Source organism: Pteronotus mesoamericanus, unplaced genomic scaffold (assembly GCF_021234165.1).
Source record: "Pteronotus mesoamericanus isolate MK-2021 breed Mesoamerican mustached bat unplaced genomic scaffold, CSHL_Meso_final scaffold_54, whole genome shotgun sequence".
Lineage (NCBI taxonomy): Eukaryota > Metazoa > Chordata > Mammalia > Chiroptera > Mormoopidae > Pteronotus > Pteronotus mesoamericanus.
The window spans coordinates 79314593-79334736 of record NW_026555321.1 but is presented as its reverse complement, the minus strand read 5'-3'; the positions used below and the strand labels follow the sequence as shown (position 1 = coordinate 79334736).

Genomic DNA, 20144 nt, shown 5'->3' with positions numbered 1-20144 from the left:
TATATTAGTTTCAGGTGTACAACATACTGGTTAGACATTGACATAACTTAAATGATGCCCCGGGTAAATCTTGCACCCACCTGACATCAAACATAGTTATTACAATATTATTGACTATATTCCCTAAACTGTACTTTACATTGCTGTGACTATTTTGTAACTGCAAATTTATATTTCTTAACCCCTTCACCTTTTTCACACAGTTGCACAGTCCCCTTCCCATCTGGAAACCCATGTTGTTCTCTGTATCTATGAGTTTGTTTCTGTTTTGTTTATTTCGTTTTACATTCCACATATAGATGAAATCACGTTTTTCTTTCTCTGATTCATTTTACTTACCATAATACTGTCTAGGTCTATTCATGCTGTGCAGATAGTACAATTTTATATATATATATATATCTATATATTTTTTTTAAAGGTTTTATTTTAGAGGCGAAGGGCGGGATAAGAGGGAAACAGTTGTGTGTGGCTGCCTCCGCTGTGCGCCCCCTACTGAGGACCTGGCCGGCAACCCAGGCTTGTGCCTTGCCTGGGAATGATAGCCCGACACCCACTGGTTCGCAGGCTGGCTCTCAGTCCGCTGAAATACACCAGCCAGAAGATTTTATTCTTTTTCTTAATGGCTGAATAATACTACATCATACATAAACACCGCATCGTTTTTATCCATTTAACTAAATTAATAATTTATTAAATCCATTGGGCTGATATTGGTCAATAAAGTTATATAAATTTCAAGTGTACAATTCATATGCTTGGGGCGTGACTACTCATCATGACCTGCATAGTTAGGAATTTATGATCTATATCACCCTGTGAGATTACTTTCCATAAAACCCCTTGTTCACAATTAAGTGGTGGATTTTGACAAATGGTTAAATTTGATCTGGGAATATATCTGCAAAGAGCATGAGGTGGTAGTAAACGCTTCAACTGGGATATTGGAAGAGCTCTACAGTATTAATATATTTAAATTTTGTGCCTTTGTTAGTCATAACTCAAGGATGTCAATTCCCTCACTGACTTTCAAAAATGTCAGTAATCAATCAACTATAAGCAAAGTATTATATCCGTCATCCTGAGTCAGGAAACAAGATTGGGTCTCAGTCCTTTAAGGAACGTACAAGCAATTTGAATTTTAAAAAGGAAAAGCTTTATTAAAAAGGTCAAATACATAGTATGACGGGCTATTTAGGGTAATGTGGGAGTCTGTTTTTCAAGGTAGCCGGGGACCACGAAGAAAATGCTTGGGTTCCTCTGACTTGAAAACCCTCCAACATTTCATTCTCCAAACCTACCTCAGTTCAGAGCTCCGGAGGTCTCTGCAGGTTCCGAACCTCCGGGTTGTCCCGGGAGACCCAGCGCGGGGTGACGCCCCACTCCTTGTGGAGGCGGGGCCGGAGGTGAACGCGCGCCAAAAGTCGGCCTCGCATCCTTCAAGTTTTCACAACTGCCTGGCGGGAAACACTGAAGCTGGGCCTGCTCAGCGTCCCACGGACAACTCCCTCGCGGGCGCCTAGGATCGCCACTTCCCCACGATCCGCTGTCGATTGGTTGCGCCTGCACGGAGCGCGCGGAGCTTGATTGGCACCGCCTGCGGGGCGGAGCTGCCGACGCCGTCGTCTCCAGTCGCTGGGCTTGTGCGGAAGGGCTTAGGCCGGGGCCTGCCTTGTTGGGCTTGCCGAGCGCCTGAGCTCGCGTTCCGGTGTGGTTTCTGCCCCAATTTCGCCCATCTCCCGTCCTAAGCGGGCTGGGCGTGGGGAATACTTGCCGGAACCATGGAGGACGAGGTGGTCCGCATTGCCAAGAAAATGGACAAAATGGTGCAGAAGAAGAACGCGGTGAGCGCGGCGGGCGGCGCGGGCCCGGGAGGGAGGCCGCGGGGAGGGACGCGGTGGGCCTCCGGCGGGCCCAATGGGACGCCCGGCCCGCCCACGACAGCCCTCCTCGCGTGGGAAGACGGCATGGACGGCGCCCCCGTCCTGGAGAAGGCGTCCTGAGGGTGGTAGTGCAGGCGCGCGGCCACAGGCGTTGGGACCGGTTCTTAGTATTTGGAAGTCTCGTTCTTAGTACCATGTAATAAACCTAGTCGAGGCGTTCTCTCCTTTCATTTTAAACTTTCGTGGTAGTAAATCCTCGTTAATTTAGCTTAAGAATTGAGCATGTAAAGTCCTCACTGTTTAAAAAGAATTCATTCTCTCGTCGGTGATCGTTGGCTAGCAACTAGAAGTAACATCGAGTTTCCTGACCTGCTTAGACGTCAAGCTGATAAGTGTAAAATACCTGAAATAAATGTAAAATACCTGGATCTTACTTTTGAAGAAGACTAAACATTCACTTGATTATCTCAACTGCTTACATATTTGTTTAACGATTAAAAAGATTAAATATACCAGTGAACTTGGCAAGTTATTAAGCGTTTTTTAAAAAGTGGATCTTGTTAGGTGGTCGTAAAAGAACTATGATTCAAGCACACACATTAGCTAGGGTGTGCTGGTAGATGAATTTGGACAAATGTCATCTCTGGGCATGCCCTAAGTGGTTTACAGTTAATACCGGTGGCATTATCTTGTTATTTATTGTTGATAATGTGTTTATGTGAACATGTTCTCTTTTGGTTCGTTTGAGGTATGTCTTCCAGTTTCTGCATTTTTGTGTACCTGTGTGTGTCACTTTAAATCCTTTGCTTCAGAATCATCTGTTTTCAGCTAAACTTTTACAGTTGTCATTACTTGATTGGTTCCAACATGCTCAGCACATTCTCAATATTAATGTACTTGAAATAACCTATTCCCATCTGTGGAATAAATTCCATGTCAAAGTCATGTGAAGGAGGAAAGGGGTGCTCTGATTTGTACAGCACTTTCGAGTTGCAAAGCTGATGTGCAAATATCTTTTGATACAACACAGCTGTGATGTATCTGTTTTACAGAAAAAGAAACTGAGTCAGAGATAAGTACTTTACCTACTTAAATTAAGTACTATACAGTTTGGATAAACCCAGAATCCTGGCTTTCTGCTGGACAGCATGCCAGAGCAGGCAGTAGTGTTTAACACTGAATTCTTAAGATTTCATTGTCTGTTCCTCTTTTTCTTTAACAGGTGCATCACCCAGTATTTAATTTTGTACTCTGGTAATATGTGTTTGCAATTTGGTCTTTAAAATATTTCCTGTTTGTTTTCTGTTCCAGACATTACTTCTGCCATTTATTTTTCCTGTTGATACCCCTTTAATTCCCCACTGCAAGTGATGAGTTCTGGTTATCTGATAGGCTGAACATTTATTTGTTATTTGTTGAAACTGGAAAGTTTTTCTCTTTTCCTGGAGATCCCCAGACTCCCACAGTAGAAGGTCCTGGGGAAAAGGCCCTTTATGGGATATTTTTTCCCCTCTAATTCAGGCAATAATGTGTATCCCTCTGTCTACGGCCATACCACTCTTAACATGCCCGATCTCGTCTGAAATATAATGTGTATCCTTCAATCATGTAACTCATCAGATTTTTTTGTTTTGTTTTGCTTTGTTTGTTTCTTTTTCTTGTACTAGGTGTCTCCTAAAAATGACTAATTCTTTAGTGCACAAGTATGGAGATCAGTTTGTATTTATTTGCAGTTCTCAAGTAATAAATGTATTTTCAGGTCTTTGGAGGAGAATGAGTTTAAACCCTACAGATAATCCTCATCTCATTTTTAATAGTTCAAAACTTTACCAGTATGAAAACTTGACGTGCACTGCCCCCCGCCCCCAAAAAGAAATGTAAAATTGATTGGCTCTTTTACTTTTTTCTTTTCCCTTTTTTCTATTTTACAGAAATTCAAATAGGCAAATGAAATAGAGAGACAGGGAAATGGTCTGAATGACTGCTTCCCCTTCCCCCCCAAAAAATGTGCAGTAATTTAACAGAAGTTGTTCTTGGGGTTGTTGAATTATGGTTATTTGTTTCTCTTGTGGTTTTCAGCTTTTCTCTGTGAGCTATTTTTATATTATGAAAAAGTAAATTTTGCTTAAAAAGTAATAACGTGTCCTCTGAACTGACAGGTTTAAGTACTTTTACTGGATATTGTTTTAATAAAACCATAGATGTCACATTTAAATAATAGTAAAAACAACTATCATTTATTGAGCTATTTTGAGCAAGTGTTCTACTAAGCACTTACCTTATCTCATTTTTTTTATAGAGTTTTACAAGATAAGTATGATCCCTATTTTTAAAATGAGGGAATGAAATATTTAGAAAGTTAAGTGAATTGTCCTAAGTAAAATGGATAAATAGTGGTTACACGAGGATATGAATTTAAACCGTTTTGCTCCAAAATGAGTAGTACTACTCTGTTAAGCTTCAGTGCCTCATTGTAAGACCCTTGCACCTGTTTTTGAATCTTGCATGGTGTCAATGAAAGCTTGTTGCCACCAGTCCAATGCCAACAGGAGTCCCCAGTTTGGGGTGCTGCAAAGGGAGAAACTTTATTCCAGTGAAGCTGCTCAGTTGACACAGTTTACAAACCCCAGAAATGCAGTCTTCAGACGGAACTGAAAATGGGCTCCTGGAAGACAAAGGGGAGTCAGTCATATAGAGAAAAGTGACTCATTCCCCCCCCCCCCCCGCCCCAAATTCCTGATTGGTCTGATTTCATGGAAATAAGGACTCCAAATTCCCCCTGTTCTGATTGGATGGGGAAAGTCTCAGTCCCATTGGTGAAATACAATTCCAGGAGCTTTCGCTGTTCTCTCTCTCTCTGTTTCTCCTTCTCTGTCTCTCTCTCTCTCTCTCTCTCTCTCTCTCTCTCTCTCTCTCTCATTTCTTTAGAGAGAAGGGAAGGTAGGGAGAAAAAGGAGAGAAAGAAAAATATTGATGCGACAAACATCCATGGGTTGTCTCTTGCCCAGACTCCCACACTGGGACCACAGCCTAGGACCACAACCTACGTAGGCAAGTGCCCTTAGCAGAAATTGAATCGGTGGCCTTTTGCTTTGGGGGATGCTGAGCCACGCTGGCCAGGGCATCAGGAACCTCATTATAAGGATGTGATCAGATGGTAGAACACAGTGCAGGAGGCTTAGCAGGTCAGCCTATGGCTTTTCCCTGAGATGTAGTGAGAATGAGAGGCCTCTGTAAACAATGGCTGCTAGACACTGGCTATGAATTTGGGCCCAATTAACCACCTTCTCAGCAGGTATCTTCCTTCTTGGGATTGGGTACAGTTAAGTGAATATAAGACCAGGAAGTAAGAGTATTGACTGTTCTGGGGCAGGCAGGTTTCCCAAATACCTACTCAATATACTGACCTCTTACTACCCAGATTGTTGCCCCACTGGTATACTTGATCTTAAACAGTATTAGCAGTTTTGTCAGTTGTCTGCTTCCGAGACCATGATGAACCATATAAGTTATTCCGATTTCCTTAGCTTTTTTACTCAGCTTTTTTTCTTGTCATTATGACTTGATGCCATTAAGCAAGTCTAAATACGAGTACAAATTCTGTCTCTCTTGAATTTTAGCTGTGTGATCTCAAGCAAGTTCCTTAGTGTCTTTAAAATGTTTTTCTTTGGTGGTAAATTGGAGATAATTTACTAAAGATTAGATGAATATAAAATGCTTGTCAGTGCCTAAGATATGGTAATGGCTAAAAACCTGGATTGTCTTTGTAAGCGATTTATCACACTAGACTGCTGAAGGAGGAGTGAGGTAAGAGCTTAGAATTTTCAAGTTCATGGAGAGATTTTGTGAGTTGTGGTGAGGTTAATTTTTTTTTTTTTTTTAATTTAAAGTTCAGGGCTGAGCTGAATTAAAGTGCTGGGGGAGAAATTGAAATTAGATGTTAGAATTACCCGACATGTGTAGATTTCTGAGTATTATCATACCTGGGTTGAAAGATAAAGCTTTGGTTTCAATATCAGGGTTAGAATGATTAAATTTAGAATGACTACACAATTTTTTGTAAGTTTTATTGAGATATACAATGAAGTTTGCCCTTTTCAACTATACACAGTTCAATTTGATTTGTGCAACTATCACCACTATCTAATTTTAGAGCATTTCACCACTCCAGAAGAAGTCAGTGCCCATAAAGTAACCTATTTAAGAAGTTACCATATCTCCCCAACCCACCCAACCACTAATCTACCTTCTATGGCTATGGATACCTATCCTGGGCATTTCATGTAAGTGGAATCATACAATATATGGTCTTCTGTGACTGGCTTCCCTCACTTAGCATTTTCAAGGTTCACTTATGTTAATAGCATATATCAGTATTTTATTTTTTTGTGTTGCTGAATAATACTCCACTGTACTGGTGGATTCACCACATTTTGGGCTGTTTTGCATTTTGGCCATTATGAACAATGCTGCTAAGAACATTCTTGTACAAGTTTTTGTGCGGACCTAAGTTTTTATTGGTAGTTTGTATATAACCTAGGATTAGAATTATTAAGTCATATAACTATGTTTAACCTTTTGAGAAACTGCTAGACTATTTTCCATAGTTGCTGCACCATTTTATGTTCCCACTGACAGCCTATTGATGGTTCTGTTTTCACCACATCTTTCAACACATGTTATCTGTCTTTTAATTAGAACCATTGTAGTGGCTGTAAAGTGGTATATCACTGTAGGTTTGATTTGCATTCTCTGATCACCAGTGATAATGAACATTTTTTAATTGCATGTTTGCCATTTGTATATCTTTGGAGAAATGTCTATTCACATCCTTTGCCCATTTTTTAATTGACTGTGTTATTGAGTTGTAAGAATTCTTTATATTCTTAATACTAGACCCTTATCAGAGATGAGTTTTGCATGTTTCCTCCCATTTGTGGGTAGTCTTTTTACTCTCTTGATAGTATCTGTTGAAATAGAGAAGCTTTTAAATTTGAAGGCATATTTATATACCTAGTCCAGCAGAAGTAACGCCATTGAATGTGGTTGGTAGGGTAGGTGAATGTCTTGCATGAGATGCACAGCAATTTCAACATTTCACCTTAAATGTCATAGGGTGTGCTTGAGTATGTTGTTGTTATGGTACAGAATTACATGCTTACGATTTTCTAATGAAAGATTTTTATGTACTGAGAAAGGGGCATTATTTGTGCTGGACCCTGTATTTTTTTTTCCCTCTGCCATTTGTGCTTTTGGTATGAAATAATTACAAATTTGAGATCACATAGTAAAGTTATAATTCCTAGTTTATAGTGATGATGTTGAACTATAACCCAAATATTTATAATTTAGTTTTTCCCTTTTTTAAAAATAAAACATCTTAATTTTAAAAATTGTGCAATCTCATAATTCTTACTAAGAAGTATTTGAATTCATTGAGCTTAAATAATGCTCACTTAAAAAAACTGGCTTATGGCTCTTTGAGGATTATTGTTGCAGTAGAAATAGATCATTCTTTTTCTATCTTTGTACCCCTTACCGTCCATCTCCTGTGTGTCAGGCACTCCTTTTTGATACTTCTTATGTGTTAAATTACCTCATTTGACCATTTTAACTACTCAAGGTCAGTGTATTATGCTCACCTGCATATAAAGAAGCTGAAGCCTGAAAAGGACAAATAACATTCCCAAAATGTTATAATTAAAAATGGCAGTGCATGGATTTGAATGAAAAAAATATATATATATATATCCCATGTTCTTAAGTGTATGTTCAATTTTGGTCCTTCCTTCTTACATTTCCCTAAGAACGATGCTTATAGTCTTATATACTGGATGCTCAGTACAAGTTTGAATACCATATTTTGTAAAAGTACTCATTTACCAGTGGTTTAATGAAGTAGCATAAGAGCTTTTGTTTATGTTTCAGCCAGTACTGTGAACTTAAGGTAGATTCTTTCTTTCTCTTGCATCATTATCCCTAGGAGATGCTGCAGTCTAATAGACTTGACCTTTAGAGGCAGGTTATGATTGAGAAAAGCTAGCCTGTAGTTTCTGTTTGGTAATTCTGTTCATCTGAGTTCACAGGGCAGAGTTACCACCGATGTACCTATGGAGTGGAAAGAGCAGTGATATAAAGGGCAGGAGACAGTTCTTGTCCTTTTGCATTACCCCGCTGTATGACCTTGGGCAAGTCACTTTCTTTTTCCGAGTTAAGTTTCTTTCTTTGTATAATGAGGACTTGAAGATGGGCAAAGATCTGTTTGTTTTTAAATTTTCTTAAGCCAGAAAGTTTCTGTCTTACTCACTGTTGTATTCTCAGCACAGAGTAGAGTTTGGCACAGTGTTAGTGAGTATTTTTTGAGAGGCAATAGTGTGTCATTTGACAGAACTGCATAGATCTCACCTTTTCTAGCTAGTAATCTTGTGACCTTGTGTAAATTTCTTAATTTATCTGGGCTTCAATTTCCTCATCTGTAAAATGGGGACAATAAAATTACCTCCTTCTGTAGGGTTTATTGTGAAGATGAAATGATATGTGTACATTATTTAACACAATACTTGGCACCTAGTAACCCTCAAAAGAAGTTTTTATCACTGAATTAATACGTGATAATCTGTTGTTCGCCTTTTTCTTTCATTTTGATCATAGTTGTTTATTTCTTAAAGATGTTTAATTGAATGTTCATCTTATTTTGTTAGAACACAGTGTAATTATGATAAAGGTCATGATTTAATCCCATGAGTATTACTTAGCTTTTTCTTCCTTCAATAGCCTGTATCTCTAACCCCATTGTCACCAAAGGGATCTGAATAAAAAGGGAGAGTGTGATGAAATTAATGCATATCAATTGCTTCAGCTTGGAAAACAGTGAAAACCTTATGCCACAACGCTTATGTATTGGAAGAATCAACATTATATGTGACAGCATTATGGAAGCTTAAGAAGGGAAATCCTGCTTTTTTAAGGGATTTCTAGAAGTGATTTTAAAATATTTCTTCCTAACTGATCCTAGATCAGAAATGGATCAGAAAGTCCATGAAGATGTGGGTAGAAGAAAAGTGTCTATGGTAAATATAGGATACAAGTCCACAATCTCTTAAAACTTTTAGAGTCTGATATATTTGAGAATTCAGATTTTTCAGATTTTATAAAACTAATTTGGTACATGCATCTTCTTATTACATAATATCCTCATTGAAATCTGGGCAGTTTCCAGTAATTAGACATTAGCATTTCTATAATGAAATTCAATTTAAGTGGAGTAAGTGGGACATAAATAGCTTTATACCTGTTGACATTACATGTTGCTGTCAAATGAGTTTATTGAAAAACCTATGAGAAATCTTTTGGTTTTCAAGGGTTTTTGATTTTGGAATTTGCAAATATGGGATAGGAGGAGACCTTATTGGCTCACAAGAATGTCATGCCTGTAGAAATGCTTGTTTGATGGTAAAGCATCAAGCTTTGGTAAATGGAATGGTAAATTTAAAGTCAGTGTTAGCTTTCTTTTACAAAAACAGTGTTTCCCTTTTTCAATTACCTCTAAATAAAAAGAATTTATAGAACTTTAAAATTAAAAGTGAATCATTAAAATCTATTATAATAACCTATATCAAGTTTTTATTTATGAGGTACTAGGTTAAATTAAAATGATGTTACCTCTTTGTTGCTAGCAGAAAAGTTAATACTGTTTTATTTTTCACAGCCAAGTTTAATAGCTGTCAACTTTAAATTGAAAAATGATGTGACTGGAAGCCCTTACTTGATTTTATATTTAAGAAGTTTAATGATACCATGAGATTTCATGCTTGTTTCTTTCTGTGGGCTGCATCATGAGGGACATGCTCTGGGGCTTTCTGTTTTCCTGGGGTGCACTGTGTTTCATTCATCTGTAGGGTGCCTAGTTTTCATATTTTAACAGTTTAGAAAGCGAAGTGAGATATATATATAGTTGGCCAGATGGCTATTAGGATATACTTTTACAGGCAGAACATCAAACCCAGCATCAACATTTGCTGAATGGGTGTCAGTGCCTTGTAAGGAAATCTGAGAGACAATAGTGGAGTGCTCTTTGAACTTCAAGGAACCAAATGGTCGAAAAGCAGTGGGGGTGAAAATAGCTAGCCCTATGTACTCCAAAGTCAGCTAAGAGCTAATAGCTTTTAATTCTTTTATGGATTCTTTTATGAAATGCTGCATTACTGGTATTTTTGATACAACTCTTTGTGGGGTAAAAGCATATTAAATCTGATTACCAATAAAGCAGAAATCCTTCCCTAGGCCCTGCCCTTCCCTCTCCTCCCCTCCCCTCCTGCCGTTGCTGGCATGGAGGCTTGTTTTTAAAAAGTCATGTCTATAAAATTATAATTTAGAAGCAAAAATTAATTAATCAGTCTGAATCAAAAAGTGATTCATAAGCACTGGACTCCGCAAAGTAGTTTTAGAAACATCTAAGACAGTTGTTTTGCGTATGTTTTTCTCTTTTTCCCCCTAACTTTTAGCAAATTTATTGGGGTGACATTGGCTGATACCATGCCTTTTTTAACTTTTGGTGCTTTATGTAATTTTCTATGAGTCTTATTTTGTTATTTCCATCATCTACATGGGAGGTTTCATTCAAGGTGGGAAATGGTAATGAACAGGCCTAAACTTAATATAGATCTTGACTCTGAATTTTCTTTCAGAATTTACATTTTACTACCTTTGAAGAACAAGATAGGTGGCAGTGTTCTTGTGACAGACCAGTGAGATACAGAGACATCATGAGAATTCGAGTAAAGAGATAGCCTTTCCCGCTCTCCCTATGTGTGTGTGAATGCTAAAGGTGCTGAGCATTCCCACTTTCTCAGGATTGGCTCTTTCATCAGACAGGTGCTCTCCATGGAAATTTGGGATATGTTATAGCACCACAGTAAGAAATATATTTTACATTTCTACTTGGGCCATATATAAACAAATACTATTGAAAATAAACTTTCACAAAACAATATTTAACAAGTGCTGGTCATAATTCACTAAATGGAATTTGTGATCCTCTTCTGAGCTTCAACCCATATTTGGAAAAATCTCTTTCTTTTTTCTCTTTTATACATATATGTGTGGAGATATATACAAACATACTATGTGTGTGTTTACATTTCCCATATGAATAATGAGCCATAATGAATTGTGGATAGGAAAACAAATTTAAATCTCTAGTTAGTTCTTGCTTTACTATCTGGGAAATTCAATATGAAATTATTTTACTTTATAGGCTGGAGCACTGGATTTGCTGAAGGAGCTGAAGAATATTCCCATGACCCTGGAATTATTACAGGTATGTACTACTATGTGTCATCATTTTTGAATAGGTAATTATCATTAAATATGGAAATGTCTTCATTTCCAATGTAAGTTTTTTGTACTTTCTTGTTATATCATAAGCCATTATTAACTCCATTTTTTTTTTCAAGATAGTAACATAAATCAACCTAATGAGTTACCATTATAGAAACATGTTGTCTACCTCAAGAATAAACCCCAAATCTCCATGGTTGACAGTGGGAGTGAAATCTCACTGGAAAAGAGGATGGACTCTTGGCCTTGATTTGATCTCCCAAGATTTTACTTTCTTGGTCTGTCTTCAGTAGCTTCTGCGAGTATGAAGCTAGCTAGCTAGCTGTGTGTGAGCATGGCAAGGTGTTGGCTCTTCTTTTTCTTTGCACTGGCCAGCAGTGTATGCAATCAGATGTCTGATAGCCATTGCATTGAAAGTCTTACTCTAATGTTCTATGGTGACTAAAACATAAAAATAAAACTTTAACAGAAGTCAATTTTAAAAAGGAAAGTAAAATAGTAACATGAATCTGATGTTTTCTACTACACCTTTATTATTATCCATGAGTATCACTGGTGATATTTCTATCCCATTAAATCAGAATTTTGGGAAGAATAATGGGGATGCCTGAACATGGTGGTTAGGAAGAAAATCATGTATTTATTTTTATTAAAAGCTAGCTAAAATCGAACATTTCTTTCATTTTTGAAGGCTGTAAGCCATAGTTGTATGAGTAATACTAATGACTATCCGAAAGAATATTTCACAGATATTTTAACTTCATATCATAGTTGTTGTAGATGTATTGATACCTGTTTTTGCTCATTATTATGGTAGCTATTATATCCTATGCTAGGTCTTATTTAATGTTGTAAGTTAAGGAACATATATTACATTTAAGAAAATATTTTTATAACTGTATATTATATAATTGGTTTTATATGTAATCCTATGCATTTTATTTAAACTATTTAAAAACATTCTGAGAAAGGGTCCATAAGCTTTATATTGCCGAGGGGATCAACGGTGCAAAAATGGCTAAGAACTCCTCTAAATATAGGCTCAGAAAGGAGAACAAATGATTACCACGTCATGCCTTCTCAGGTTAGTTATCCTGTGCAAGGACCAACAGCTTCTCTGGCAAATTAACCCTGGAAATAACCTTGCCTTTGAGGTTATACCTTACCATTCAGGTGTGGTCTTATCCTAGCAGGCCTGTGTGTGGACAGCCACATCAAAAAACAACATATTTAATCCCAGTATTTATTTAAGAGAAATGTGTTGCATTAAGGAGGGTGTGGAGGTTGGGTAGAGCTATCATTCATAACCACCTTTGATTTTTTTTTTTTCCCATATGCTTCATCCCTGGGAAAGTCTTTATATTTATATAACAAATATTTGAGTTTTTTATTAGGGTTAGGAATTGTGTTGGGGTGATGAATAAGATATGGCCTTTCCCCCTCATTGATCTTAGTCTCATAGAGGAAAACTGTCAAGTCAACAAACAGAAAGATATAATTGCCCAGATAGTGTCTATATAGGATTCATTTGTCAGATGTAAGGCAGGCAGAAGTATAAAGTTTACTTCTTAATCTGATGACTTAATCTGAAAAGCTCAGAAAATCTTTCATGTATATATATGATAAAGTGGAAAATGAGTTTCAAAATATTAATAGGTTTCCTCTAAACAGAAAGGACTAGGGAAGTTATTATTCTAGCAATGAAAATAGTATGTGAAAGTGCTGTGACACATTAATGTAAAGTAAGGGCAAGTGTGATACAGGGTTGAATTCATAGGTAGGTTGGCATAACCCTGCGAAAAGGCCATGGTGCAGGGAAGTGCATGACTGAGATTTGCATGGTGGAGGGAACAAGAGACTAGAAACAGGAACACTTGTTGACTAATACAGCTACTCAGAAGCAGTGATGAAGTCTTGAACTAAGGTAGTAGCAATAGAAATGGAGAGAAGGAGAGCATGTTAATGATGAAGAACCAGTAAGAGCTGGCAGCTGACTGGATGGGGTGAAGGAGAAGGAGGAATTCAGGATGGCTGAAATTTTTGCTGTGGTGACTGGTGCCATTTAACAGTAGAGAAAAATCCAAGAAAGATTATGTGGTAGGGTTGAATGAGAAGGATATGAAGATGGCAGGGGCAGGTAACAAGATAAAGGATAAGTTTGGATCCATTGGGTTTTGAGATGCCTGTGAAAAAAGCAGACATAGATGTCTGATAGGTAGTTCAGCATATCTTCTGGAGCAGTATAGAACTTCCTGCAGTGATGGAAGTATTCTGTATCTGTGTTGTCTAATGTGGTAGCTGCTGACTACATGAGGCTATTGAGCACTTAAAATGTGACTGAAGAAGTGGATTTTAAATATTATTTAATTCTAATGAATTTTAACTTAAATTAGAATTTGATTTAAAAGCAGTATGTTTAAAGGACACATTTAGAAAATATAGAATGTAGGAGAAAGGACACATTTAGAAAATATTTTAGAGACTGTAGCATAGGGATGGTTCAGAACCTCCAGGATGGGTAAACAGTATGTAAAGACTGGTTAAATAAAATGGGAACTGAATAGTCCATTGGAGTTTCCGATTAGATTACAGGTAAACTTTAGCAGAATGGTAGAGTGGTATGGGTTGAAGGTGAGGAAATAAACACGACAATTTGGCTAGTTTGTAAGTATTTATATATAGTAGAATCATCCATTCAGAAATTCATATGTGCTTGTTGTGTGCTAGGTGTTATTCTAATGCCGAATGTAGCAGTGAATAAGACAAACTCCCTGCCCTCATGGAACTTAGGGAAAGGACAGTTAACTTAGCTCTATATGACTTCTTTTTTTAACAGCTTAATGAAGATATATTTCAATAACATACAGCTCAGTCATTTAAAGTATTCAATTCACTAGTTTTTAGCATATTCAGAGAAATACGTTATGATTACCACAGTCAATTTTAGAACACCTTCATCACCTCAGAAAGAAACCCCTTACCTTTTAGCCATCATTCCCCATTTCTCTGCAAACTGCCTCTTCTCCTTCTGCCCAAGGCAAGCTTCTTTTTATCTCTTAGATTTACTTGTACCAGAGAGTTTATGTAAATGAAATCATGCAGTATGTGACCTTCTGTGTCTCCATTCTTTTACTTAGTATAATCTTTTCATTGTTCATCCATGTTGTAGCATGTTATAAACACTCCAGTTCTTTGTATGACTGGATAATAAATATTCCATTGTATGGATATATCATGTACCACATTTTGTTTATCCATGCATCAGTTGATGGACATTTGGGCTGTTTCCACTTTTTTGGCTGTTAATGACTCATGTTGCTATGCACATTCATGTACGAGTTTGTGTGTGGATATGTTTTTTATTTCTCTTGGGTAGATACCTAAAAAGAATTAAAATGTTCAGTCATGTGGTAACTTTATGTTGAACATTTTGAAGACCTGCCAGACTGTTTTCCCCAAATGGCTGTACCATTTTGTATGCCCAACAGCAAGTAATTGGAGATTCCAGTTTATCCACATTCTTGTCAACACTTGTTATTATCTGTCTTTGATTATAGCCATCCAAGTGGGTGTGAAGTAATACCATTCGGGTGTTGATTTCCATTTGCCTAATGACTAATAACATCGAACATCCTTTTATGTGCTTGTTGAGCATTTGTGTATCTTTAAAGAAGTGGCTGTTTGGACCCTTTGTATATTTCTTAAGTTGGGTAATTTGTCTTTATATTATTGAGCTGTAGTAGTTCATTATGTCTTCTCAGTATGAGTCCCTTGTCAGCTACAGGATTTGCAAATATTATCTCCCATTCACTGAATTATCTTTACTTTCTTAGTGGTGTTCTTTGAAGCACAAAAGTTTAAAATTTTGTTGTCTAATTGTTATTTTGTTGTTGTTTTTGCTTGTGTTTTAGGTATCATATCTGAGAAACCATTGCCTAATTCAAAATTTTGAATTTATTCCCACAATTTCTTTTAAGAGTCTTTTAGTTTTAGCTCTTACACCTAGGTCTGTGATTCATTTTGAATTAATTTTTAAGTGTGGCATAAAGAAGTGGTTCAACTTCATTCTTTCACATGTGGGTATCTAGTTGTTTCATCTTTTAGGGTTCCTTTTTCTAGTGATTTGTCCTAACATCCTTGTTGAAAATTCAGTGATGAAAGATTTAGGGTTTTATTTCTGGATTCTTTTTCTTAAAATTGATTAGAGATAGAGAGAGAAGGCAGGGGGAAGAAGGAAACATCAGCTTGTTGTTCCACTTATTTGTGCATTCATTGGTTGATTCTTGTACGTGCTCAGACCAGGGAACGGAACCTGAAACCTTGGTGGATCAGGACATTTCTCCAACCAACTGAGCACCTAGCCAGGGCTGTTTCTAGATTCTTAAATGTATTTCATTGATCTTCATATCTCCATATATAGGAACACATTGTCTTGATTACCGTTGCTTTGTAGTAGGTTTTGACATTGGGAATTACAAGTCTTCCAACCTTGTTCTTCCTTTTTTTAAAGGATGAGTAGGAGGGGTGACTTTATTCATAAACTATTCAAAAACAGAGGCTGCAGGAAACAGGGATTTGGATTCGCAAACTTGTTGCACCCTTCTACCAGCCTCTTTCTTTTTCCATAACTGCTCTGGAGCAATGTGGTGGGGAGGCAAAGCCCCATCCCTTACCTTGCTCCACTGCACTCCACGCACCAGCCAGAAGTGAGAGCCTTATGATGAGGTTTCAAGGAAAATATCTTTTTTCCTGTCTGTTTTCTTCATTCCAATGCGCTCTTCACACATACACTTGTCCTGGGATCCAGACTTAGTCGAAATTCAGCCTGTGTTACGTACTTTTATGGGAGACCCCTGACTGTACCCTCTCTTAAAGATTGTAGAGGCCACGGTTCTCATGCAATGTAGCCGAGGTGTGGGAGAGTGACTGATATTTGACCCTGTAAATCTCTTGAGCTGTATGCAAGACCAGGCCCGAGTGGGTGCACTGGCAAAGACTTACAGGAAACTTGTTGGGGCTAGAAATAGGGGACATCAGTTTCCACAATGATTCTCTCCAACCACACCTGTTTGAAAGCTTCCCGGGCAGAGGAGTAAGTCAGGACTGCCATGAAACCTATAGACATGTGAAATGCTTTAAAAGGGGCTTGATGACCAGGTGGCTGCTGGTGAAGCAATGCCTATGGTACTTGTAGTCTGAGGGCACAAAATATTTTTATGACATTTAGCAGATCTTTGTCAGTTTCTCAGTAGTGGATTATCAAGGGCTTCTTTAGAGACATGGGCCAGCTGCAGCTGTCTCTCAGATACCTTGTGCTGTTCTGGGACAGGTGTAGTGCACTTGTAAGAGTAATCCAAACCCATTTTCCTGTATGCCACAGCCTTTGGGTGCCTTGAGGCTTGCAAAAGGTTTCTTTCTTGAATCTCATTGTAGTAATGTGCAAAATGAGGGTGTTAGCCAAAGCCCCCCAACCAGATCCTCTTTCAACAGCTCCTCCTATAGGCAGTCTGTCAATGTCCTGGATCATAGAAGTCAGAGATAGAGCCCTAAAATTCCTTAGGGAAGGAGCTTAAATATCTGAACTTGCTAAAAGACCCCTTTGAAAGACAACTTGGAATAGAGCATGTGCAAGTGACAATGACTATTAATGACCTTCCTCTAAACTTGGCTCCCCATGGCTCCTTGGCAGGGAGCTAGATGAATGTCCTTCACAGGAACTGGGTGGTGTCTCCTCCTGGACTGTTCTTTTCTCTTTCACCTCCTTTTCTTGTAAACTTCTGGAGAAATGGAATGAATGAAAATTGTGGGATCTACCTTCCTCTTTTGCGTCCAGATCTCTGGAGGTATTTTGGAAGCTCACTGTAGAGTTGGGGGAATAATCACCCAGGAGGCCCTGGTTACTCCTCCCAGCCTGCAGTGTGTCATTGCTGCTGCCGAAGCACTTCGACTGCAGTCCCAAAGCTCTTGAAGCTTTTTTTAAGGCTTTGGTTAGGTTTTCAAGCCCACGCTGTGCTTTCACAGTTACCAAACACTTCAGTTTGGACAGCGCAGCTATTTTGGACTTGTCGAAGCACTTCTGGCACTACAAGGCACTTTGATTTAGTTTGCAATACAGAGCCCTTCAGAAATGTCAGAATGCTTCAAAAGACTACAGGTTCTTCAAAGCAGTGGTGTCCAGCTTTTTGGTGACTCTGGGCCACACTGGAAGAAGAAGAGTTGTCTTGGGTCACACATTAAATACATTGCAACATGTAATCACAAAAAAATCATGTTTTAGGTAAATTTATGATTTTGTGTTGGGCTGCATTCACAGCCATCCTGGGCTGCATGCAATCCCCAGGCCCCAGGTTGGAGACCTCTGCCTTAAAGTCTTCGCATGGTGAAAAGGATCAGTGCCTTCTGGTCAAGATGGTGACATAGGTGAACATGGCTCACCTCCTTGCACAGCCACATCAGAATTACAACTAAAACATAGAACAACCATCACTCATAATCATTGTAAATCAAGTTGAATAGAAACCTGACAACTACGGAATTAAAGAAACTACATCTATCCAGGCTGGTTGGAGGGGCAGAGACATGGAACAGGCTAGTCCCACATCCACGTATGGTGGGTAAAAATTCAGGAGGGATATCTTGGGATTGAGGAGTCCAAGCCCCATATCAGGCCCCCTAGCCCAAGGTTCCAGTGTCAAGAAGATAAGTCCCCATAACTTCTTGCTACAAAACCAGTGGGATTTGAGTTGGTAGAAGAAACTTTTGGAGTCCTAAGCAGTTCCTCTCAAAGAACCCACACACAGACTTAGTCATACTCACTCCCTCTGAACTCCAGGACCAAGGTAGCAGCTTGGGAGGCACCAGTGGCATAGGAGAAACAGAAGTGTCTAGCATCAAGGTGAGAGCTGGGGGGACAGCTTTCTCCCAGACAGAAAGGTGGGCAGAAGCCATTGTCCCTTTTCTGAACCCTCCCCCAACAGAGCCACAGAGCTGGCAAGTGGGTGCCATATCTGAGTCTCCATCAACCTGGCTAAACTCTTTGCCCCACCCTGGAGATTCCTTGAAAATCTGTCCCGCCCTAGCTTCTTTTCCATATTAATGGCTGATCTTGGGTCATGCTTCACAACTTCCCAAATCCTCTTAAACATGCAACAGCCAGTGTCAGTGAGACCCGAGCCCCAGTACCTGTTGCTAAGTGGCCCAGGCCCAGCACTAGCATCAGTCAGCCTAGATTCACAGCTTGGCTTTGCCTGAGAATCTCGAGTCACAGCACAAGTAGCAGCCATCTCAGATTGCTTGTATAGCTTAGGCAGGGTGGCCCCAGACAAAACACAGTTTGGGACTTACCTTGGCCCATACCACCCCAGAGCCTGCATACCCAGTGGACAATTACAGACCCTGTCGGAGCACCACCACCCTGTCCCTGCACAGCTGTTCCTCCACAGAGATTGGAGGTTGGTAGTCAGTGGTCATAGCTAGTCCCTGCAGCAGACTGGCCTGGGTAAATCCCTCCCATTGATCTGTCAATAGCAGTCAAGGCTCAACTACAAAAGGAGGATGTACTCAGCTCACACAAAGGGCGCACCTCAAGTACCAAGCTTGTGTGATAGGGGAAACTGTGCCTATAGGGTCCAATGTAGTGGACCCTATAGGACTCCAACTACATTAAGTCACACTACCAATACAGGGAGTCATAGCAGCTCTGCCTAATACATTGGAACAAACAAGGGAGGCTGCCAAAAGGAGGAGACCAAAAAACATGGCCCAAATGAAAAAACAGATGAAACTCCAGAAAAAGAGCTAAACAAAATGGAGATTAGCAGTCTGTCAGATGCGGAGTTCAAAACACTGGTTATGAGGATGCTCAAGGAACATAGTGAGGAACTCAGCAGCATAAAGAAGATCTAGTCAGAAATGAAGGATACACTAATTGAAATAAAGAACAATTTACAGGGAAACAGCAGTAGAATGGATGAAGCCAAGGACCAAATCAGTGATTTGGAACATAAAAAAGCAAAAAACAACCAATCAGAACAAGAAGAAGAAAAAGAATCCCAAAAAACAAGAATAATGTAAACAGCCTGTGGGACTTTAAGCATTCCAACATTCGCATGGTAGGGGTGCCAAAAGGAGATGAAGAGGAAGAAATTGGAAATCTATTTGAGAAAAATAATGAAAGAAAACTTCTCTGTAGGTAGGGGAAATAGCCATGCAAGTCCAGGAAGCACAGAGAGTCCCAAACAAGATGGATGCAAAGAGGCCAACCCTGAGGCACATCATAATTAAAATGCCAAAGGTTAAAGATAAAGAAAGAATCTTAAAAGCAGTAAGAGAATAGCCGTTAGTTACCTATAGGGAAGTTCCCATAAGACAGCTGACTTCTCAAATGAAACTTCGCACACTAGAAGGGACTGGCAAAAAATATTTAAAATCATGAAAAGTAGGAACCTACAGCCAGGATTGATTTATCCAGCAAAGCTATCACTTAAAATCCAAGGGCAGGTAAAGAGCATCCCAGACTAGAAAAAACGAAAGGTGTTCATCATCAACAAATCATTATTTTATGAAATGTTAAAGGTTGTTATTTAAGAAAAAGAAGATCAAAACTATGAATGATAAAATGGCAATGTATACATGTATATCAACAATTGACTCTAAGTAACAAACTTAAGCAAAGAAGAAAAGCAGAGATAGAATCATGGATACAGAGAAGGTTTTGATGGTTGCCAGATGGGAAGGGTGTGTGGGAGAATGGTTCAAGAGGTGAGGGGATTATGAAGTACAAATAGGTAGTTACAGAATAGTCATGCGGAGGTCAAATACAGTTATAAGAAAGGGAGCAGTCACAGAATTTATATGCATGACCCGTGGACATAAATAACGGTGTGGAGATTGCTTAAGGGAGTGGGGTGTGCTGGGTAGAGG

General features: G+C 38.9%; 1 protein-coding gene across 2 annotated transcripts in view; it reads left to right on the top strand.

The window, feature by feature from the left end:
- Positions 1-1603: 1603 nt before the first annotated feature.
- The window catches only part of TCEA1 (transcription elongation factor A1), a 40871-nt gene continuing 22330 nt past the window's right edge, over positions 1604-20144 (top strand). For both annotated transcript variants that reach the window (XM_054595604.1, XM_054595603.1), the window contains exons 1-2: positions 1604-1844; positions 11140-11202. In XM_054595604.1, the coding sequence (XP_054451579.1) occupies positions 1782-1844; positions 11140-11202 (126 nt within the window). In that variant the 5' untranslated portion in view covers positions 1604-1781. The remainder of the gene's footprint in view (positions 1845-11139; positions 11203-20144) is intronic.